The sequence below is a fragment of the Chamaea fasciata genome, unplaced genomic scaffold (assembly GCF_029207755.1).
Source record: "Chamaea fasciata isolate MVZ Bird 193981 ecotype frontalis unplaced genomic scaffold, bChaFas1.0.hap1 SCAF_13, whole genome shotgun sequence".
NCBI classification, from domain to species: Eukaryota; Metazoa; Chordata; class Aves; order Passeriformes; family Sylviidae; genus Chamaea; species Chamaea fasciata.
In genome coordinates this window covers 15308959-15333231 of record NW_027094098.1, presented here as the reverse complement: position 1 = coordinate 15333231, position 24273 = coordinate 15308959, and the positions used below count along the sequence as shown (strand labels likewise).

At 47.6% G+C, this 24273-nt stretch overlaps 1 protein-coding gene across 2 annotated transcripts in view; it reads right to left on the bottom strand.

The window, feature by feature from the left end:
* LOC136296432 (monocarboxylate transporter 2-like) overlaps window positions 1-23446 on the bottom strand; it is a 35317-nt gene extending 11871 nt beyond the window's left edge. Inside the window, exons 1-2 of one of the 2 annotated variants that reach the window (XM_066195536.1) lie at window positions 23212-23446; window positions 22733-22990 (exon numbers count right to left, since the gene is read on the bottom strand). In XM_066195536.1, the coding sequence (XP_066051633.1) occupies window positions 22733-22949 (217 nt within the window). In that variant the 5' untranslated portion in view covers window positions 22950-22990; window positions 23212-23446. Of the gene's footprint in view, window positions 1-12920; window positions 13138-22732; window positions 22991-23211 lie in introns of those variants that run through there. The other variant, XM_066195535.1, reaches the window with a different exon arrangement.
* Between the last annotated feature and the right edge of the window lie 827 nt (window positions 23447-24273).

The window sequence follows — 24273 nt, the reverse complement described above, 5'->3', positions numbered from 1 at the left end:
CAAAGCAGGGGTTCATATTGCGAGGCTGATATCACAAATGCTGTTGCATTTTTAATGCCTCTATTTAATGCAATTCCAATACTGCTGAGCAGGACCGAAGCTTTAGCAGAACAGTTGTTAATTAAATCTTAATAGCAGTCCATGTAGGTAGAAAAGGTTTGGGATGATGGATTAGCCAGAGCTCGAAAGAACCAGTTTGGACTTCCATTTATGCAAAGAGGAGGTGCCGGGCAGTGCAAAATTATGAAAGAGGGAAATGGCTTGACAAAAAATTGTGCACACTGAAACAAAGCATTGAAATCTGAGGAAGTGAGACCAGTAAAAATCAGAATCACTGTATGATTGATATATATTGGAGGGACTTTGATGGTACCTCAGGACCAACCTCCTGCTCAAAGAAAAGCCAGCTCTGAAGTTAGAACAGACTGAGAAGTCAGAACTAGAGAAGGCAAGCTGAACAGGAAAGAGCGGTCTAGCAGTCCAACCCATGGATGTAAAGAAAAGATTCTGTATTACTCAAAAATTCTGAATCGAAATGCTTCAGAAGTGATACTGGAAATGAGGAAGGGGTGTACGGCAGATTAAATATCTGAGCTTCCCTGGTTATTTGTGGTGCTACTCATCATACAGTGATGGTGTTTCAGGGCCCATGTGCCTGTTTGCCTTCATTCCTGCCACTTCCCACACCACCCACACATACGATACTGCAAACAGGTATTTTAAACTCACAGGCATCTCTGAAGAGTTTGGCTGTGGGACCTACCTCACCACAGAACCATGGCAGAATATTTACCTCCGCTTAAATAATCTCAGACAGAAATAGCTCCAGAGTTCTTGCAGGACTCTGCAAGCCACAGCACTCTCAATCACAGGAAGGAAACCCAAAAACCCCAACACTCCCTCAGCATGGCTGACAGCATCCAAGCAAGTTCTCAGCTGTCATCATGTGCAAGAATAGAAAACTGTAGGTATGGCTGGTTTAATCTGGGGAATGAAGCCATTAGAAACACTTTCCACTTGATGTCTGAGGTCAAAACACTCATAAATGAAATGCACACAAGCACAGTCTCAGCAGCATCCCTGTAGCTGTGAGATCTGTGATCTGGTCCCATCAAATGCAGCGTTCAATTAAAATTTCTGTGTGTGTATAATTACATGAAGAGTTTTTCTGCTAATCTTCTAACTGGATTCACACACGTGCACAGAGCACTGCAGAATTCAGTGAGAAGTTCTGGGGAAAGGGATTCATATTTCAGATCAGCACAGTGAGAAAGAGACCCCCTTCTGCCTGAGTTTCCCCTGGTCAGGGCCTGAACTTGCATCGTGCTTGAGCTCGTCTCAGCACGTCCTGTAATTCAATAGATCGAGCCAGTGTTCCTCAGAAAGGCACCAACAAATTCATCAGCAGCCTAAGGGCATGCAACTCTTCCATTTTTCAATTTTCCACATGTCCGCATTTCTGCCCAATCAATATAATTACTCAGCTAAGAAAATGTGGTTTCAATTACCGTCGCCCACTGGCAGGGGGCTTTCACCCTATAGGATGTTGTAGCGTGGAGCAAAGCATTTAAAGGCTACAATATTCCGGCTAAGGCTCCTCTCCTGCTCTCACCTGGGACAGCTCCCACAGAGAGAAGCCCCTGCTATGAGAGGAAAAAAACAGAAGTGCTCACATAAGTCCCGCTCCTGCAGCATCCAGCTTAGGAGAAGGGAAATAAGGATTAATGTATTGGCTTCACCCGTCAGCAAGGATGGGTTTGGACCACGACAGCAGATAATGAACTGGCTGAGGGCAGGATACATTCTGCCCAGCTACGGGGTCAGCCCAGGGCAGAATGTAAATGTTTGCATCCCAACAAATGAGAGCAGCCTTTCTGTGTCCCTGGGGACACTCCATGTGTGCTGTGTCCTCAGCCACATACCAGCTTCCCAGCAAGCATTTATTAAGCCATGAAACTGAAACTTTTCCCCAATCTTGTCATGTGTGATCTCTCAGCAATGTTTTACAAGAGGTCTACATGACCTTCAGGCACCTGCCTTCACCTGCTGCAAGCAGAACAGTTTTACAATAGGAAAATCCGACCCATGTTTGCCAGTCTGGCTGGGAGAGCTGTGCTCTCAGGGGTGTCACCTGCCTGGGCCGGGCTGAGCCCACAGGGAACTGTGACAGGATTCAGAAGCACAGAAGCCTTTCTCCTTCACAGCCACAGCCTACAGGATCACAGGACATGCCTGTGAGGGACAGCACCTGGCCAGCTTCACCCACACAGAGCTGGGGATGAGACCTCTCAGATGCTGAGTGCATCCAGTTAGAGGAGAAAACAGGAGCAGAACATCTGGACTAAACCTTCTCAGCCACAGAGCGCCCGCAGTAAAAGCCATGATGGGCACTCAAACTGCAGGGAAAGCTAGAGCTAGCAGGAAAAGTTTGACTTACATGAGACACCAAAAATTCCAACCCAGAGCCTCAAACAGTCGGGAAATCAAACTTCCTTGAGTTGTTGCTCAAAGGCTGAAGGGTTTGCAACAGTCCTGAGCAAACCTTTCAAATGCATTGAAGCAAATGCAAAATCACATCCCCAAAACTACTTCCACTTAAGCCATTTGGACCTACAGAAACATCCACAGGCTTTAGCAGAGCAGCCTTTCAAAATCTGTCCCATCTCTGGGTGGAAAGTGGCACACACAATCTGTCACGTTTGGGAGCTGTGCACACTTCAGCTCCCAGCCCTGCCAGCCTGGGCAGGTGAGAGAGCACACACGCAGACCCCTCACCCTGCCCAGGTGTCTGCAGCAATCAGCATCACACCCAGCAGATCTGAGTGCCCCCTCCAGCCCTGCTCTGCCCCATGCTGTGTATTTCTTGAGGGAGAAGTGGACTGAACATCAAACATTAGGTAAGTTTAACAGCAGCAATGTGGGGTAGCTTCAGAAAACATTAAATAGCTCAAGTCGGGGCAGAGGACTGAAGAAGAGGGAACACAGAGCCAGCACTGCAGTTGTGGGAAATGCTAAACACAATTACTGCTATGCTTGCAGCTACTGCACAAATTAAAAGCATGACAGGCCCTGGCAGCAGGGTGGAATTGAAAAGCAGGACCTGTCATTGACCAGTTACTCAGCTGGCATGGAAAGAATAAAGATACTGTATATTACCACAGAGAAACCATTTAGGGTAACAGTGTGTGCAGCTCGGATCCCAAGGCCCCTTTAGGTGCTAATACCTGCCTGGTCAAATGTGCAGGAGCCACAGGGTCCCTGTCCTGGCATCCAAATGAAGTCACTGTTCCCTCCTGCAAGAGAAGCTAGGAGGAGTCAGGGTGATTTTTGCTTCTCAATTTACAGCATCAGGTGAGAACAGGGCAAGAGAAACAGCTGGCAAAGCTCTCAGAAAGCTGCCATTGACCCAGCTGCACCTTGCAGGAGCAGCCACACAAATGCTGTGCAAGTCCCCGGAAAGCCAGAGCGAGGAGCAAAAGCCACCCCAGCTGCTGAGAATGTCCCCAAGGCTCTGAGGCTTCTCAGGGAGCAGAGCAGTCAGGGCTGTCCCCACAGCCCCACCACCAACACAGCACTGCAACTCCTAATGAAGACATTAGGAGTATGGTTTATTTAACCCCTTGCACCCCAGTACACTCCAATGACAGGAATGCTGACATTGGGGTGGTGTTTTGGTGCAGGAAGGGATGGCATTCCCTCCCTCCCACACACCCAGCAGCCCCTCCCATGACCCAGTGACTTCCTCCCTTCCAGTGACCTTCCAACCGTGGCCACCTTTCATCGTCCATTGCAGGGGGACAGCACAGGACAGTAGAGGACACAGAGGGGATGCTGAGCCCCATCCTGCTGCTGGCTTCACTCAGAGCTGTGCCCGTGCCTCTGCACCTCCCCTGGCTCACAGGGACACGCTCTCCATCCTCTCCATCAGCCCGTGGTAAGAGCAAGGAATGCCTGCTCAGAAGTGCTTCACTTTACACCCCAAACCCTTCCAGAGCAGGCTGTACACCATGAGGCTTCCACTTCTGCCTGCAGTAAAACTCTGCAGCCTGGAGAGCAACAGTTTGCACCAAATCTCCCCAAAAGATGCAGCTGGGATCATGGAGCCCCTGGAAGACTGATGAAATGTAAAGCACTATCCTCAGCCCATATAAATCACGCTGGTTTAGTGCCTGTCCTGTTTAAAGCCTCTCTTTTCTCAAGCCTGTGGCAGATTTCCATTCTTTGTTAGTTGGTACATGAAAGGCCGTGTCAAAGAGGCTGCTCTTGGTGGCAAGAGAAACACAGAGACTCGCCAGTGGGGAATGCAGCAAGCCTGAACTCATTTGTTAGCTTGTCCAATTACTTTTCACCTTGAGTTTTGTGTTTGCAGAAGTGAAAAGGACCCTGAAGAGGAGACTGTAAAACCATAAAGAAAAAGCAAAATACCCTGGACTCTCCTCTCTTCTCCTCCACAATGCCAGGCCACCTTGTCATTCATTCTTTTTGAGTCACTGAACTATGATCCAGAGAGGATCATAATGCAGAGCTGGCATATAACAAGAAATATCAATCCAGACTGGCTTAAACTCTCGCAAGTATGACAGTGCTCAAAAAATAGACACCTGAATTGCCTTCCTGTTTTCCTCAGCAAGCCTTATGAATTTTTTATGAGCTGCAAAACTTCCAGTGCCGGTGTGAAACACTGATGTATTTCTAATAGGGATTAAAACATTCTTCTCTCCCATACCTCTGACCCTGTGTGTATATATATCCCTTATTTGAAAGGTTTGGTTTGTCTCTTTTTTTTTTTTTTTAAGCTTAACCTGGTACTAATAGCATCAGTCTTCCTCCTTTCTGGTGGAACTTGTCCTGGATGGATTTCTGCTGCAACATTTCTGTGTAGCAGAAAGCAGCTGAGGCCCTGAAAATCTGTAACCCAGAGGCTTCCAGCAATATGGGTTTTTTTCCATGTTTCACAACACTGACCTTCTGACAGCGTGAAGTGGCACAGAGCCAGTGCAAATGTTCTAGGTCTGCTTGTCAGACGGTTTGATGACCACACAGGTGATAAAAACAACACCACTTTAAAATACTGAACTGCACAGACCACAGGGCCGGAAGATTTGGGATCACTAGTTGTCCCCATGGCTGAGGCTGCAACAGGCAGCTCAGCTTTTCCTGCTTTTCCACAGTGACCAGTGGTCTAAAGAGCTGTTCCTGCACAGGGACATTGGTCAGCACCAAAACAACTGCCCAGGTAGTTAATATTTCCCAAACTATTGTGAAAATACAAACAGGAACTCAGCATGCCAGGATCGCAACTGACTGTGGGGAGTCACTGGGGATATAAAAGGGAGTGCAACGTACTCAGCAGAGAGGGGGAGGGGGGAAATCGTTTATACTAATGGAGCAAAGTCTATTATTACACCAGTAGTAAAACAACGACAGGAGCAGGCCTGCAATTTCCTCAGTAATAATCTCCCTCCCTCCATGGAATAACAACACTGCCTTTGTCTTGGTAATTTATCCACCAGGGTACCGGTCCATGGTAACAGAGAAACCTCCTCATTACCCCCACGAAGGAAAGCAAGTTCCTCCACATTATTAACATGCTGGCAGAACCCACCAGCCTCTGGAGATGGGGATCAGCCACCAGCTCCTGGTAACAACCTTCCCTCCCTGGCACAGCCTGAAAGAGAGGCAGCCAGAGAAAACACAGAGCCCAGCTGCAAACATGGGGGGAGAGGGATGAGAGGGTTCAAACCTGCAGCCTTTCACTCTTTGTCATGCCAGAAGAGACTTGGATAGCTCATGCTTTTGTTTGTGTCACCAGGGTGTTGGAGAACTGCTTCTCACCCTCAGAGCCCTGCTCCTGCTTGCTCCAGAGCACTGGAGAATAACTGGTGCTACCTGCTAATAATGAAGCCTAATAATTATTAGTCTCAGATGGTTAATTCAGATGGTTTGGCGTGAACTTGTGTGGGTTGAGGGGCCCACAGACAACCAAGCCTTCCTCAGGCAGTGCTGCTGGAGACAGGGTGGCCACACACCAGGGACAAGTGGCAGCGAGCACATGCCCCAGGTGACAACCACAGTCTCAAATATTCCTCTGCCAGACCTCACAGGGCGGCTTCCAAAGACCTGTCCACACCTAAATCACCCTGATGCCTTCTATTAGTGTTACTTTACGTTGCAAATAATTGATTTTAATAAGGAGGCAGAAATCCAGTACATGCCACAGCTCCAACAGCTAACCTGGCCCCAGACACGCTTCATTTGCTTCCTCATAGGTGAGGAAAACAGTCAGTTCATTTGAGGGGGTAAAGGCTGCAGCTTCAGCACAATCCCTGTGAGATGATGCACAAGCCCAAAATGCAATTGTCTGGACACACATTATTCAGTCCTCAAGCTGGTCAGTCCTGGGGTGCTGGGTCTCCTGGGCAGGACTGGCACCATACTCAGCTGGGAAGGTAGTGAGGGCAATGATCCACTGCAGCAACCAGGTTGCAACAATCCTCCCTCTCCTGCACACACCAGCCATGCCCTTGGGAACACAGGGGCCCTGACCTCCCACCAGAAATACTTACATTTGCTTCAGCAGCAGCCTGGTGTTAAAAAAAAAGAGAAAAAAAAAAAAAAAAGAAGAAGAAGAAGAAAAACAAAGCAGACAGGGCCCAAGCTTCAGAAAGACAAAGTGTTCTCCTCCTTATCCAGCAGTCTCATCTGATCAGTGCTCTGGCATTTCAGTTTCCAGATTACCCAGCTTAGATGCTGCTCCTGCTGCTCACGGAGGAGCCACAGGCCAACAGCTCCCAAACTGGGGCTGCAGCCAAGGTCCTTCGTGTCACTTCATATTTAGGCAATTAAATAACCTCTCCTGCAAAGGGACAGCACTCGGAGGTTCTCCCAGCTGCAGGTTTGGGTCTCACCACACGGCAGATCACAGCTGCTCACCTCCACAAGGTCAGGACATCACGGTGTTGGAGTCGCTCTCCCATGATTTCTTTAGCTATCCTTTTGCCCTGGTAGGACTGGCTTTTATCCCTCCCACCACTGGAAGCCCAGCTGTAGAACAGGAGTTCTCTGTGTGGCTGGAACATCCAATCCTGGAGGCCAACAGCCCTTCGTTACCACTCTTAACATGCTGCTCCAAAAGCAGTTTGGGCCCTGGCTGCTGCTGATCTCCAAAGGGATTTGCCCACCCCTGGGAAGCCCTGCAGAATCCTTCTCCAGTTCCACCGGAGAGCCCACCAGGGTCAGAAGAGCTGCAATGCTCTGAGACAGGTTGGCATCTGGGGGAAGAAGCTTTCACTTGTTTGAATTCCACTTGGGGTGGAATGGATTATAACTTTTACTCCTTGTCTTAACACCGTTAACAGCCCCCCAACCAAAACTCTTCACTTTCTTCTTCCTAGTGCTTATTAATCTTGGTTTTTATTAAGTCTATCACATCTCTCTTACTGCTGCCTGGTGACCTTGATAGCTCCAATGAAGGGCAAAATGATAAAGCTTTGTGGCCAAGTCCACGAACACAGAAATATTTCACCTGAACCTATAGTGCTATTATAGCTCTTAAGTAGAGCAGAGCTATTTAAAAAAATAAAAAATATAAGCCCATACGTGGTGACCTTGCAGAGCTGGAGTGCTCTCTGAGAGTTGGGAGAAGTATATGAATCTGCAGCACCATTCATTACGGAAATCAAATCATTCCTCATCCAGCTTTCTTATCAAAATCCAGGATTCTAATGGTGCTGCTACCCCAGGGATTGCCCCTGCAGGGGAAGATGTCTTGTTTCCACAGCATGGGGAGGCTGATTGAGTGGGACTCCGAGAGGTGGGGAGGGTAAGGAAAAAGGTGAAGTCCAGCATCAGGCAGCTCCAGGGAGCACCTGCCAGGGCTGGGGCCAGGATAGCAGGATGCTGGATATCCACAGCCCTGTGGATTAGCAGAATAATCCTCCTCCTTTTGTTTCAGCCTCCACAAAACTCCCAGATGGAAAAGCACATGCCTAGGGAAATCCAGGTAAAAGCCCCACTCGAGAATGAATGTTTGTTGAACCAGTGCAGTGGAGAGAGCTGACACAGGTGGACATAACCTTGTCCCTGAAAAAACCCACCTCCCTCCCGTGCCTCAGTTTCCCCTCGTAGCGCTGTGGTGCTTCACAGCTGTTTGAAGGCAGCTGAGATGGGTGGAGAGCCCTGGGTGGGATCTTCTGGAGGCAGAGAAGGTTTTGATAGAGTCTGGCCCAGGGCAGGAGAGAACACTGGCAGTTTTGATTAAGTTAAAAACTGCAGAATCAAACTCATTATTAATATAGCTTTACACCACTGCGTGTTGTAAGGTGCTTTCTAAACCTGTCACTGCAGTTTATCATGCTAGCAGTGTAATAAAATACAGCTATAAAATTTTGGATTAAATGTTCAAGGTCAATGGTGGACTTTCAGCTTCCCTATCTCTTCCTTGCTGCTTTAGCAGATGCTCTATTAAGCACTTACAAGCTCTGGGAGAAAGTTGTTTTGGAGGAAAGATTTAGTTGTGGAGCATTTCCAGAATTAAATCTTCAGGTAATTTGATCTTCACCAAATTACAAACCAATAAATAACAAGACTAAAAACACTGGTTGGTTTCAGGTGGAGGCTTTTTCACCAGAAACGCTCTCAGTTTTCTTGTGTTTGCAATATGTGGCTCTCTGATGCTGTCTTTGTAAAATAGACAGACTTAACAGACAGATTCCTTAATTTTAACGGAAATTTGGATGTGTTAGAGCAGCACCCTGGAAACTTTGGGGGCAGTTTTACAGCAAGGTATAGCAACACCGAGACAGGACTCCACTGCAGTACATTCTGACTAAAAGCAATGCATGGTGCTGATGCCATGAGCCTGAGCTTTTTATGCATTAAAGGGCAACACAAGCAGCACAGTTTACACCTACCAGCTGTATACAAACATGCACAGGAATCGCAAAAGAGTGAAATTCTTCAAAATTACTAAAAAGAAGCTCCAATGTCCCCTGGTGTAGCCCCAGCTATTCCAGCCAAGCGGCTGAAATGACTCTGCAGGAGGATTTGCTCTCTGAACTTCCCTTGGATGGTTCCTGTTATTCCATTATAAAGATGAAGGAAGGATTTGGCCACACAATCACCATTAAAAAAAGAGAAAAAAAAAGAAAAAGAAAAAGAAGAAAATGCAGATCCTGTCCTAGTATTAAATTATTCTCTCTATTTTGGCACACGTGGCCAGGAGGCTGGCTCGTTGTTCAAGCTCTAACAGTTGGCCATAATAAAAGACATTACTCCCCCCACAATCCTTACCTCTCTCACAGCCTTACAGGAGACCGTAAGAGCTACAAGAACATTACTGCTATTAAATTAGTAGCATCACCATTTCTTATTTTTAGAATGTTTGGCTGTTTCCCCTGATGCTGAATAGGGCAACTAATTTACTAGCAAATTAATACTGCTTATCTTTTCTCTCCTGAGAGCCCCTTTGCCTCCTGCTTTCCCTGGGCAATGGCTGTCCCCAGGGACGTATCTGTGGCCCAGCTTGAAATGTGTCATCCTTGAAAGAGGGACAAGGGCAGCTCAGTTCTGTGAACCTGGCAGCACCACACAGCCCAAATCAGGAGGTGCAAAGGCCAAAAGCTTTTGGCTTTGCAATGAAATTGCTTCCTAAACAAATCCCACCCCTGCATTTGAGGCAAAACCTTGGGAATCTTGGTCTTGTGTTGGCACAGCCAACAGTGCCCAAGAAGGCAGTTTGCAGAAAGAAGCCCTGCCCAGGGCATCTGGCAGCACGAGGGGTACCCTGTGGTGCTCCACATTTTGGGACATTTGCAGTGTCCTCCTCACACCCAGAGCCTGTTAGCCGGGTGCTGAGGTGCAGCTGAAAGCACCTTTAGGGAAGGATGATCCCATGGCCCTTGGTCCCTCATAGAATCAGAGAATCATTAAGGTTGGAAAAGACCTCTAAGATCGTTGATCAGATCCTTTTTTTCCTTTTTTTTTCCCCATCTCAAAGAATCTGCTTGTAATACCTTTCTCATTTGGCGTAAGGAATGAGCTCTTCACCCACGACAATAAAAAAAAAGGAAAAGTAGAAACACTGTAAAACAAATCCTTCTCTATCAGATTGATAGGGCTTCAGCCTGTGGGATTTGGACAGAGAAAGGCAATGTTCCCTCATGCTCCTCACTCTCAAACCTCCCAGCCTGCCCTCTGCAACTGGAAATGTGGAATTGCTGAACAGGAGCTCTGGCAAGAACTACAAGTACCCCATCATAAAGTCCAGGCTATCCACTTTACTGCACAGTAATCTGTTTTACTACTGGTATTACAATGACAGAATTGTTTTCTGCAACCTAGTTCAGATTAAGAAACTGGAGGATAAGACACATTAACTTCTGTAATATATATTGCCAGAGCCTCAGCTGGTGTAAAACAGCTTCCTGGGGGAATTCAGCAGAAAGTGAAGGGCACAAACAGTCCTGGCTGCTGATTTTCAGTTTTAGTCTGAAAAACTGGAACTCCTTTGGTGCTACAAGCAAAGCCTCAGGTGGTCACTGTAAATTTGCATCCATGCTGTCAAAATCAACACAGCTTCTCCAGTGGAGATTCAGGTTAGTTCATGCATTTTCAGAAAATAAGCTTCGTTTGCATTATTTATGAAATGCAAACACGAGCTCTGTTACAGTGGAAGCAGCGCAATCCAAAAACAAGTCCTTAGACCAATGAGAACACCAAGGAAACCAGGCACTGTGTCAACAAAAGCTGTGGTCAGTGAAAATATCAGGCTGTGTGCCCTGCCAGGGCACAGTGATGCTCGTGGGGACGGAGACACCTGGGATGGGTCAGTCCTCATGGGATTTCCTTCCATGGCCCACACCTGGCACCAGCAAATGCACCACTGGCCCCTCCAGCCTCCTAGGGACATGTGCCTGATGCTTCACGATGCTCAGTGCCCCCACACTGCTCCCACAGGGCTGCAGACAGCATCACCTGCACTCCACACAGCTTGTGACTGTTCTGCCTTGTTTGGGAAAGGAAGGGAAGGGATGGACATGCCATGGCAACAATCATCTGGTTTGGTAGCTCTATTAGTGTGTTGAAACCTTGGCGTTTTTAGAATATCTTCTCTTTTTTTTTTTTTTTTTTTGAAAGATTGGCAAAAATCCAGTGTTAAACAGTTTTTCAGCAGAGTAAATCAAGCCTTGCATCCTCACAGTTCTAACAGGCACTGCCACAGAGGAGCTGTCCTTTAATGAGAATTTCCAAGTCACTGGAGTCATTCACAAGCTACACTGCTCTGCTGTTAAATGCCCATCAGAGCAGACGTGTTAAATAAACCCTTGGGCACCCGTAATTCCATTGACTCCCTGTCCCATCAGCTCCCACCACGCCCTGTCTGCAGCCACTGGGCCACCCAGCACCTCAGCAGGGGTCACAGGGAGGATCCAACAAGCATCAGTGTCACTCCAGAGCAGAGGAGGGGAGAGGAGGGCTGGACATAACCCTGAGCGGCTGCAAGGCAAGGGATTGCACAAAGGCACAGTCACCTGCAATTCAGCTGCATCATCCCCCACATCACTGTGCAATAGCGTTAGGGAGGGGAAAGTTAAAGCTCCTGCAAAAAGGCAGAGGATGCTCAGCTGATTGGGATAAAAGTCCACTACAACATCCCAGGTACAGAGCACACAGCACTGACTTGGAACACTTGGAGAAACAGAGAAGGTGGGTTGGAAAATGAGCAGCTGGAAGGAGGCAGAGGCGTTTAGAGCAGCATTTCACTTGCTGCAGCACCAGCCCGTTGGCCAAGAGCTGAACTCCAAGAGGCACAAGCTCCCCACCTAAATTCCTGTGAGCAACTTGAGGGGCTGCCAGGTGCAGGGTTAATCTGCAGAGCATGTTCCTCACTTGGTCATGGTCAGGCACAAAGCATCTCCTCCATACCAGGGGAGGGGACAACATTTTTTTATTGGAAGACAAAGCAGAGCTGCCAACAACTCTCAGAGGCATCCAGAGAGCTCCCAGCCCACAGGTAAATACTTTGGCACATTGACTGCAGTGTAATGGGACAGCCAATGGGACAGCAGCACTGGCACAAGCAGGGGATGTCACTTTCTAAATCACTGCTTGGGTTCTGCCCAAGTGCTGCATTTGTGGGTTCTTGTATAGGAACTCAGCCTTTGCAGAGGGCATCTCTGTAGGAGTAAGTATGGGTTACAACAGAGTGGGTTACAATTGGTTCCGACTCAAGCCTTGCTTCCACCATACAAATTATACAAAACTTTATTTTCATTAGCAACTGTGCTCTACAAAAAGCACTACAGTGCATTATTAAGGGGGGGGGAAAAACCCAACTTTGTAAAAACAAAGATTATTTTCAGAATTTAATAGGATAAATATTGATGAAGCTTCCTGCAATTGCAGAGTGTGGTTCCTGTCCACCTCCAGCTGAAGATTTAATCAAGGGCAGCCCATGTATTTCATTCAGTCATGAAAGTGACGTTGAAATCATAAAAGAGAGCGAAGTTACACGCACTGCTTTACAAGTGTTAAGAATGACTGGCGATTTCATTGCTGTGATTATCAGCTGCCACAATAAACAAGCAGATACTTCATTCGTTATTCTACTCCACACTCAGCTCTGGCTGAAAGCCAGACCTGGTTATCTCACACCAGCCTGTTCTCGGGGTTTTTTCCCTGATGCCCACAGAAAGTTTTCATAGGTAATCTTCTGATTTCTGGGTAGGAGCCCCTCAGGCTCCACATATGACTTGTCTGCCTAAACAAACATTCGGAAACATGATCAGAAAGTTGATCTGTGGATGGTTCCCGTACAGATGGACACTGTGGCTGCTCTCCCTCTGCTCTGGCCCGGAGTGGAGATTTTTGGCTCATTCCTGCTCTTACAGCACACCGTGCCCCGGTGCAGGGTCACTCACCTGCCCCGTACGTCGTGGCCAGCATGATGGAGGAGACCCACGCCACCTCGCTATAGGACGTGCCAAAGAAACCCTGGATTTCTTTGAAGAAGATGGCCAAGCCTTTAGGGAAGGCGTAGGCGAAGCCGATGGAGAGGAAGGCGCCGAAAACCACCACCCACCCCCAGCCGCCGTCCGGCGGGCCGGGGGCGCGCCCCGCCTCAGCCGGGGCCGGCATGGCCGGGAGCGCCCTCGCTGCCCGGGAGCCCTGGAATACAAAGGGTGGAGTGGTGGGGTCAGTCCCGGGATGCTGCTCCCCTGGACCCCCAGTCCTGAGATGCTGCTCCTCCAAACCCCAGTCCCGGGATGCTGCTCCTTTGGACCCTTAGTCCAGGGATGGTGCTCCTCCAGACCCCAGTCCTGAAATGCTGCTCCCCTGGACCCTCATTGCTGGGATGCTGCTCCGCTCCCTTGGACCCCTCATCCCAGGATACTGCTCCGCACATCCACAGTCCTGAGCTGCTGCTCCCCTGGACCCCGAATCCTGAGATGCTGCTCCTCCAGACCCCAGTCCTGACATTCAGATCCCCTGGACCTCTAATCTCAGGACGCTGGTCGCCCAGACCTGACTCTTGTGGTGTGGCTCCCTAGAGCCCCAGTGCCGGGGTGCTGCTGCCCGTGCCCCCAGCCCACCTGCGCTCAGGTGAGTCCCGTGGCGCCCACCCGAGCCCCCTGCGCGGCCGCCAGGAGCCGCCGCCGGCTGTGCCGGGGGAGAGGGACGGGGCAGAAATGCCACGTGGAACTGGGCAAAACCAGAAACAGCCGCTCCAACCCCCTGCTCCGCCCCCACCGGGTGCCTGCCGAGCCCCCGGGACAGGCGTGGGACACCGGGGGGACGCTGGGGGGCCACGGGAGCCCGCGGCGGGACCCACCTGCGGAGCGCGGCGCTGACGCGGCTCTGCCCGCGGGACGGGGCGGGACGGGCCCGGGGGACACGCTCCAAACCTCCCCAAGAGTCACCTGCCTTCCTCCGGCACCCTGTCCCCTCGTGTTCCCTCGCCCGCAGCCGAGGCAGCAGCGCCAGTCACCCCGGGGGCGTTAATTAAACCACCCCCGGTTACTTAAATGCAAATTGTTGTCTTTTTTTTTTGTTTGTTTGTTGTTTTTTTTTTGTTTGTTTGTTTTTTTTTTTTTTTTACTTCCCCTGTGTTTCCAGCTGCATCCTTCCTCTTTTTCGGGACTAAATCCCAGCTCTTTTCTCCTCCGTACTAAGTTGTTTGCTGCTCTCCTGTCCCTGGACCACATCATAGTTATAAAAAAAAAAAGAGAGTGATTTTTTTACACAGGTAGGTGCTGATAGGACAAGAGGGATACAGTTTTAAACTGCAAGAGGGGAGATTTAGATTTGATGTTGGGAGAAAATTCTTCACTGTGAGTGTGACAGGGCGTTGGCACAGGTTGCCCAGAGAATCTGTGGATGCCCCACCCCTGGAAGTGTTCGAGGAAAGGGGGCTTGGAGCAGCCTTGGATAGGGGGAGGTAGCAGGGGGGGTAGAACAGGTTGGGCTCTGAGGTCCATTCCAACCTAATTCCGATTTCTATCATTCTGTGATCGTTGCAGACTTCTGGCCCCTGTTCATGTTCACCAGTTGGCTGTGTATTCTAATTTTCACATGGAGCTCTGCTTGGGAAAACATTAAGCAGTGTTTGCTCTGGCTGGGAAGGTGCAGTTTCACCACAGACCTTGTATCTTACTGAACCTTGCCTTCCCCTGGGGCCCCATGTGCGTTCCATTTTTCTACTTCCACCATGAAGCAACTGAGAGGGGGAAAAATCAGGGCCTTGCTCTGCAGTTTACCTGGCACAGTTAATCTGGAGCTTTAAAATCTCCTCACAACACAATTGTAAGATGTTTTATTGCTGCCATTTCTTTCTTCCTATGAAACTGAGCAAACTCAAAATGACCAGAAACCTTAACTCTCAGCTGTGGGGTCACAGTATGACGACTTGAAGAGTTTTATTTTGGTAGAGCCCTGACCCACTTTATGGGCTGTGAGGATACCAGCATTCAGTTGTTCCAGCAGCTGCTTTCTGTGTTCTGTTAAATATCAAAAATAAGACCAAAACAGAATAAACACACCTAAGACTGAACCTGGCACATCCTTGGCAGCAGCATGGAAGGTGGGAGGACAGATGGAAAGCCCAGGGAGCAGAGGGATGAAGAAGCAGGTACAACTTCAGCCATGGAAGCTGCAACAACTCTCAGGCGGAAGCTGAGATTTCCCTTCTCCAGAACTACTAAATTGTGTGTCATGCTAAAGAATGGCCCCTGCAGCCAAGCCCAGCAGGACACCTCTGGGTAAACTTTCACACAAACTCGTGGCAAACTCGGAACTGGAGCAGGAAACCAGCCGCAGCAGGTGGTATTGGGGACAAACAGATGATTTCTAAAGATGTCTAAACGTGGTAAGTCTTTGTGCTGCTGTTGCTGCTCTAAAGAGAAACTCACATGCAAAGCAGAGCAGCCTGAGGGCAGAGAGTGGGACTGACACTGGAGATCCTGGGCTCACTAGGTCAAAAAGGACTTCCAGGGAATTTGGGAGACTTGGGCTCATCTCACAGCAGCTGCCTGTGCCAGTTCTCCCCCTCCATGCCAGATCACAGACTCTCCCCCGGGACCAGGCTCTGCTTTCTCATCCACTGACAGCAGCAGACTCTTCCTGGAGGGCAGGTTTTTTAATTTGCTGGCAAGCAGCAACAAAATTGATTAAAATTGCAAAATACCTTTTCAAATGACTCATTTCCCTATCACAGTATTCCATGTAAATAAGTGACTGCTATTGTAATTCCCAGTGTCTGCTCCAGAGCTGTTCAAAGATGGGCACGCCGGGAAAAGGGGCCAGGAGCAAAGCAGAATCTGAAACTCTTCCTCTCCCCCCATTTTCCAGCCGTCACAAAGCTTTCTGTGACAGCTCCCAGGTCATGATTTTTTAATCAAATGAACTAACACCCTTTACTTATTGAAGCGCAAGGTTTGATGAACAATATTTAAAATCACAGAACCACAGAATGGCTTGGGAGGACAGGGACCATCCCCCTGCCATGGGCAGGGACACCTTCCACCAGATCAGGTTGCTCCAAGCCCCATCCAGCCTAGCTTGGATATTTCCAGAAATAGGGCAGACACAGTTTCCCTGGGCAGCCTGTGCCAGGGCCTCACCTCACTTCACTCATATAGTGGAGCACATAAGGTCCCCCCCAAAAAAGTGACAAGTGGGGGCAACTTGAGTGTTTTTTCTTGTCTTGGAAAAAGAGAAAAAACAGGGTTGGGGGAAAACCCCTGGGGCCCCCTCAAGAATGAAAACCATTTCTACTTATTTTCAGTGAACCACTTTGGTATCTGGAAATAACTTTATTCAATGCCTTTTATGCAAAGCAGTTTATAGCAGCCAAAGGTAAGAGCTACAACTCTATAATTCCAACAGAGTTTTTCCTTCATTGAGTCTTTGCAATTCAATTAAAGTCTTTAGAAATTGCTTCCATGTTAAATAAAAAAATCCATACCCAGCTTTGCTGTTTGAAAACAGCATCTGGTAAGTGCCAAAAGAGGTACCTCTGCACTTCTGTAAAGGGCCTTTAATGGCACACCCCATTTCTTAAAACTGCTCTATTGCCATGTTCCATTTGCTCATAAAATGCAGCAGCAGTGAAAGCCAATCCAAAACCACAGCTAAAATGGAGCTCCTGAATTAATGAATGAGAATATAGGCAGCAATTTTCTGCAAAACAAAAACAAGAGAAAAAAAAAAACACACCCCCCCCCCCCAAAAAAAAATCTGCAATAGGGTTGGACCCATAGGATGCCACCACTGGAAAATGAGAATTCCCTTCTCCAGAAATACTAAATTGGGTGCCATTCTAAAGAACATCCCCTGCAGTTGCCTTGTGTGACCTGTCTTAGGAGAGAGACATCCCAGTCCTCAAAAAACAGGCCCATTTATTTATGTTAATAAATAAATAAAATTCTTAACTTTTTCCAAGGGATCAATCCATACAGAGAACTACTTGAGAGTAGTTTTCAGGTCACCAAAATCCTTGGCTCTGGACTCCAACCAGATGCCACCACAAAATGCCAATTTGAGGACAAAGCATCACTTCCCTCTCCAGAATTGCCCTTATACCTTGTGTTCTCCCCACCACTGAGCATGACCAGGCTGATAAAACACATTCCTCAGTGTTTACCCACAAGGTTCCAGCATTCAAGGATTTACCACTAGTATTTCCATGCCTGGGTTTTTAATTCAAGGGAACCTAACTCTGGCTGGTGGCTCCTGGGGCACTGAGCAGCAGGAGGGGTGCAGGCAGCACCCAAGCAACACGTTCCAAGTGGCCTGTGTTGGTCAAACATGGTCGATCCACATCCCCTGGCATTTCTGTGGCTGTTTGGAAGGGGAGAATTTTTAATTTCCATGCAGCCTCTTTGCTGCTGTGGGAGATGTTCTGCTGCAGGCAGAGCCACCAGCCCCTCACCCCCTGCACCTGGTGATGGGGTGACACTTGCACAGAGCCAAGTGACATCAGTGCTGGCACCAAAACCACCTGGGACACTGGCAGAGCCTCCTGGCTTTGTTTTTCACTGAGTAATATGTTTTACAAGGCGGTCAAGGAGAGGTCAAAATAGAAAGTTATGAAATGTCAAACTTGCTTTTTGCTAAACCCCAGTATTAAGAGCGTGAAGGGCAGACAGGGAGAGGGATTAATGACATGAAATAAGTTTCTCCAGAGCCAGGAAACCTCTCAGACAGCCCCAGCCCTGTGTCTGTGCCATCAATCCAGCTAGGTGCATGAAGCATCACTGCAGGACGTGCTGGCTTCCTGGAGAAAACAGAATAAACCATGCAGTAGCATCACTTCTGTTTTTCCCTTGCTGCAGGAGTTTAATCAGCAGCTCAAACCAAAACGTTCTTGTTGATAAAAAGATGGTGACAATTAATCTAGATCTAATAACTGGAATGTTTTCACTGGGGAATTAAAACAAATTATTCCTTTGCTATTGCGTCTTTGTCTCATTTACATTTTAATCCCAGAAGGATCTTCCTCTGTTATATTTGGAAAATGACTGCATAGAAAGGGAAAAAACAACATGGTTGAAGTACTCAGAGATGGATCAAGAATTTAGCTATTAACTTTTATGGCAGAAGCCTGGTTATGCCAAGTCCTAAACAGCTGAAAATGAGGAGAAATGCCGTGGTTTTTTCCAAACACTGCTGAATGCAGTGCCTGATGGCATTTAAGATCGTGCACACAAAGACAGGCAAACAAACAGCTGGGGCAGGAGGTTGTGTTGAAGGTGTAATTACACATTAGCCAGAGCAGAGCAGGTCAGTCTTTCATTTGGACTGAAAGTAAAGGGGACTCCACTGGTGACAGTGTGCAGAGAAAATCCTCTGCCTTCCCCACCCTGTGGCTCTCCAGTTCCAGACTCAAGCCTTGTTGTCCTTGCTGTGAGGTTTTACCACAGGATAACGAGTCCGTACATTTTTGTTCAAGGTAAACACATAATGAATAAAGTATCCTTAGTGCTGCTGATGTAAAATCAGTGTGGTACCCCACCTTATCCAAGTCTGTCTTACCCACTTAACCTGCCTGGGGTTTCTAGTGGAAATATTCTTGTGAGGGTTTCCTTACTCCCTTCAGTGAAAAGGTGAGCAAAGATCTGCAGCTTAGACTGCCAAAATTAATCTGGTGAATTGTGACACATCCAGCCCCTCCACAAGCACCATCTCCAAGGCATGGCCCTTAGCAGCTGTGGCACATCTGGGTCCAGAAAACCTCTGCTGTCTCCAGCCCACTTCCAAGTAAACTCGCAAGTAGCCGTCAGCAGGGCAGAAGAAGGAGCAGCTGCCTCAAGGCTGCCTGAATAACACTTCACCAATTTTTACATCACCAAGCTTTCGATCTCATTAAACCCTCATGATGTTTGAGAGAGGAGAGATGTTGCAGGATCACCATGAAGAGTGACTCCAGAGCAGCAGAAATCTGGAACTGCACAATGTCAACGGAGCCTGAATTGAGGGTCAGTGACCTGGGGACAGGGGGATGTCACAGCAGTTTCCTAGTAGTCTCTGGAACACCATTGTTTGCAGATCATAGTACTCCTAGTCATTACATAATGCAGGTATTTTCCAAACAAAATTAACCCCACCTCACCTAAGTTTTAAGATGATGGAGGGACAGTCAATTAAAAGTACAGAAAAATATCATAAAGAGGCAGCTGAGGCTTTTGTATGGGATTTGCTTCCCCACCAAATAAAATTGTGACAAGTGATTGTAACTCCACAAGGGTGTCTCAACATGAGTTTCCCCAAGAACTCTCTCTAGGACTGCAGTGTTCTGGGAGCAGGTGCTGCTGTTTGCTGCACATGTAGGACACCTTTGATCTGCTTCAAGGACAAGGATGGTCCGAGCAGGAGCAAGTCTCAGCTGGCACCACACAGTGCTTGTCACCAGAGAGGGTCTGGGCAGGTGAGAAGCAGGATGACAGGATCAAGTCTGCAGCTCCTTGAAAAACAACCAGCTCTTCCTGGTGATGTGGAGGAAAGCCAGGAAGTTCCTCATCACCCTTCAAATTCAGTAAAATGCTGGGATATGGAAAGAAGAGACAGAAACAAACCTGGGAGGAGCTAAGTACAGACATCACAGGGTGCAGAGAGCTGTGTGTAACATCCCTGTGCCCTTAACACAGGGTGATGCAACAGCCAGGATTGCTGGGGGAAAACTCAGCCAGGCTCCTGGGCCTGGATTCTCTGTGTTGCTTTGCCCTCTTGGCTGACCATTGTCCAGCAGATCAAGCAGGATGCTTTAGCATTAACTTTCAAGGTCTTACATGGAGAGTTCTTAAGGAACTTGCTGAACCTCTGACATTGTATATTCCTGTTACCCCACAAGAACAAAAAAAGGAGACCTATTGGTCCAAGTGTGATATTTACTCAAGCCTGCTGTAATCCCAGCCTTACAGGCTGACCTTCCCAAGAGCCCCCTAAATTCCACAGAAATGACTCCCGGTAAGACATGCTCAAGGTTTACAAGGCACACCATTACTTCCCATTCCTGAAGACCTTTGGGGAAGCCTCCTTTCCCAAAATGCTTGAGGCTGAAATTTGCCAGGTTTCTGGTGCTACAGTTCAGCAGGTCAAACTCAGCAGCTGAAAGATGCAATCCTGGCTCCACTAAAGGTGATGGCAAGTTGCCTGATGGCTTCTGTGCACCCCAGGCTTTACCCAAAAATTCTATTCCATGTTTGCTGAAGCTTTTTGTTTACTATTTACTCTAGTGCAGGCTGTCCTAAGCAACTGTTTTATATACAGATAGCTGTAGCTTTTCTGAATACTGTAAATATAAATATAAATAAAAGCTGGGGTTTGAAGGAATCCCCTGCATTCCTTCAGCCACTCTGGGCAAGCTTTGTTGGTGCTTTCCTCCTTCCTCAAGCACAGCATGCAGCTTCACTGGATGCTACAGAATTGCTGTAGACTTATGCTGCTGTAGCTGAAAGGAAGATCAAACAGAGTATTCAATTACTTATGCACTCAAAGGTATTTATTCCCCAAGATGAAACTCCTGAATCTGTTATTATTGCCATTCCCTCTTCTATTACTATTAGCATGCTGCTGCTTTCAGATCTACAGAGATGTCAACACCAGTTACTGGCAGCAAAACTGAAAGATGAGAACACGACAGGGAAATGTTTAGAATTATGAATCATGCGCAAAAAACAGATGAGACACTTGATCTTCCTTAATTCTAGAAGAGTACACAGGGATTTTTCCTCAGATTTAGGTTTTTTCCAAGATTTATTTCAGATGCTGCAGTGGTTTAAAAGCTGAATGAGGTGAAGAGAAACAGGTACTGTCTGAGGGACAGACCTCCAGAGAGGAAAGGGGCTCCTGGAACAATGAAGGTGTTTGTGAAAGGGACAGGACCCCCCTACCAGCCCTGAGCTCTTGGCCCAAAGTCTGAGTGAATATAAATGCAACTCACAGCATCTCATATTTTCCTGCTTGTGATGCACCCTCCTGCTATTACAGTGGCATCTGGGAAAGTCAGGCACTTGCACACACAGCTGTAGTTTATCATAACAGCTCTGCAGCAAGATGGTGTCATGAAACTCTGTATTTAAAGATGGGAAGATCAGTGATGAAAGCCACAAGTCTGATACTGTAATGGCTTCTTCTTCAATCAATACCACAGCCAGCAGTTCCCTTGCTGTCCTCTCTCCTATCTCCATCCAGATGTCAAGGGCCCTCACTCAGAGAATAAAAAGCCAGAAATCCCAACCACTCTGAGACAATGTCTGGTGCTCAGTTTCAGACGCCCAGCTTCCAGAGGGCCCTGAACAGCCACCCTAAGGAAATGAACCCCTGACTGGATCTCTCTTCAGTCTCTCGTTCTGACTCTATCAGCCCTTCTCAGCTCCCGACACAAAAGCATCAGAGTCAAACAGCAGCCAGAGGACACACAGCCATTGTTTAAAGGAAAATTAGTGCTCAGTAGAGCTGCTGATTTATTTCCCCTGGAAGGGAACCGTTCTGTCCGTCTGCAGCAGCGGGCACAGCCCAAAGAGCCCAGGAAATCTGGGCTCACTGACAGTCTGATCCACTCCAGCCAGCACCTTAATCCATCCCACACCAGCTCCCTTTTTAATTGCCATGTAAAACCAGTTCCTAAAGTCCACCAGTGTGTGAGCCTTCTGTACACAGGGTGTACCCCTGATGTCTGCAGTGAGTGACCCAGGAAGCCTCCAAACCACCCTGTCCTGAAGGCAAGAGGGTACCAAGAAGACCCCTCCATCTACAACAGTTTTTGTAATAGTCTCCCCGAAAGAGTATCAGTGACAGGTTTTAGGAAGAATACAGGTTTGGGTAGGTGTGAGGCTACTCACACTTGGGTGGCTATTCTTGTGTTCTTAAGTATTAATCCTTTTACCTTTCACCCTTGCAAAACCAGCTAAGAACTGCCAGGATCTGCTAAGAGCCCAGGAATAACACCAGCGGCTGCACCTCACAGGCATCAGCAGCCTAAACCAGATGATCTCTCCTAACCATTAACAGCAAGATTAACCAACTACTCAGACCAAAGTGGCAGACTGATAACCTGGAGACTTCCCTCAGGAAACATCCATTTGATGGTTTCATTATGAGGACAGTAGATACCTTCCCACAACAGCAACTTTTGCAGCCAAGGTACAGGTACCCCGTGAACACTTTAATTTGAAGAAACTAGTGAAATTATTCGGGTTTTTTTTGAAAGATTCTGCAGAGAAAAGTCTAAAACATCATCCCTTACTTATTTGAAGCAAGATTTTAGCAACAGATTTAAGGAAAAACATATTTCAATGCTGTCTCAAGATACACGTGCACATATTCCATGTCTGTACGTCAGCAAAATTTGGAATTTGAGTTTCAGTGGCTTCTCTGCAATCATGAGTACAAGTCACACATCTTTGTTTCAAAAGTCAAGACAAGAATAGGAGCAGAACAAAAGAATAAATACAATGAAATAACTGCCCAGACTCAAATAATTCCTGGCCTCCACTCACCCACGCATAGCAAGATTTCTGATGAAATAATAATTGATGACTTCATATGTGTTGGCAGTAAAAAACTCAGCACTACTGGTTTTCTCAGTTTTGCCAACATATATCATCAGAAAACAGAAAGCCAGACTCAGAGTTAGCACTTGCCTGGAACTTTCTCGAAGAAATACATTCTCCCCTTTTGGTGCAGAGATCAGATCTTCTCTTTCCAAAGGGAGATACAGCCTTGCTTCACTTACCTCCTCCGTAGGTGGTAGCACACATGATGGATGTTGTCCAGGCAATCTGGCTGTAGGAAACGCTGAAAACAGCCTGGATCTCTTTAAAGTAGATTGTGAAAGCTTTAGGGAAGGTAAATGCAAACCCAATTGAGATGGAGGCTCCGAACACCACAGCCCAGCCCCATCCACCATCGGGGGGGACGTAGCCCAGGTCTGAAAGCACTGGAGGAGACATGGTCAGAGCAGATTCCAGAGCAAACCCTGCTGCCCGGTGTCCTGCAGAGCAGAGGAGATGTGTGTTGTACAGAATGTTCATAACATGTGGTCAGGCATCATTCTAAAGCAAATTAAAATAATTTTGAGGCACAGAGAATCACCCACTCTTCAAACCTTAATCCTTTTTAACAGTTCTATTGTTCAATTCTAACACAACCAACATCACCCTTCCCTCTCCAATAACCCTGTCCAGCTTTTCCACCTGTATTTTAAATACATACCCTCAAAATACTCCTGTGGCCTCCTCAGTTCCAGATGAAGTCAGTGGCTCCACTTTGTGTTCTCTGCCACATCAGCCTGTGGCTCTGTGTCCCACCTTGGGAGATGGCTTCTGGAGGTTACTCCTGTCCCAGTCCCTCTGGAGAGAACCCACTGCTGTGGCTGTAGCTTTTTTAGGGTGAATCCTTCATTGTGTACATTCCAGGTGTGCATGGAAGTCCTTATGATTTCAGGTTATTCCTGCTTAAAAGAAGAATTCCCATGATGTAAGCAGCAGGTGAACAGCCCCACAGTGGGCCCAGCTCCCCTGTTCTGCAGGGGCACAGGGCTCTTCTGGCTGTTGCTTCCCCCAAACCAACAACCAAACTGAGAAACTGCTTGCAAAGGGGCTGAAGTTCCTTCCTACTTATGGGCAGCAATTCCGCTCGTGCCTGATGCCTGCCAGGTTACCAGATTATGCTCAGGAACAACACAGATCAAAGAGGGCATTCACTCATTTGCATTCTTCCCATTTTCCCTGGTCATTAAAATAAAATGAGGATAAAAAGAAGTAAAACATACTTGTCCTTTCTGTGACTCTTTTAGATACATCAGGGATGAGTTTTGGCATCCCTTTGCAAAATAATCAGACCTCCACTGAAAACTTTCAGGCATGTCCTGAAAGATAATTGTTGATTTTTGTTCTTGTCATAGCCTTTCTTCACTGTCATTTTTTTGCTAGAGACCAATACCATTCATCTCCATTAATTTTTAATTGAAGGAAATTTATGTAAGCCCAAGTTCAGGGCTGTAAAGGCATCACTGCTGGTTCCAGAGGGTGAAAGGGTTACACTGGAAGAGGATCACCATACACTTGCTCCATCCACACCCTAATCCCTGTGCATCCTCTCCCAGCCTCTGTGGGTGAGGAGTCATGGACAGATCCAATCTAACAGGGCAGAGGTTGCCCCAGAGGTGGCTCCAAGTTTTGATCCATTGAAACCCATCAGAGGATTCACTGCCATTTACACAGAACAACAGAATGGTTTGGGTTGGAATGGACCATAAAGATCATCCAGCTCCAA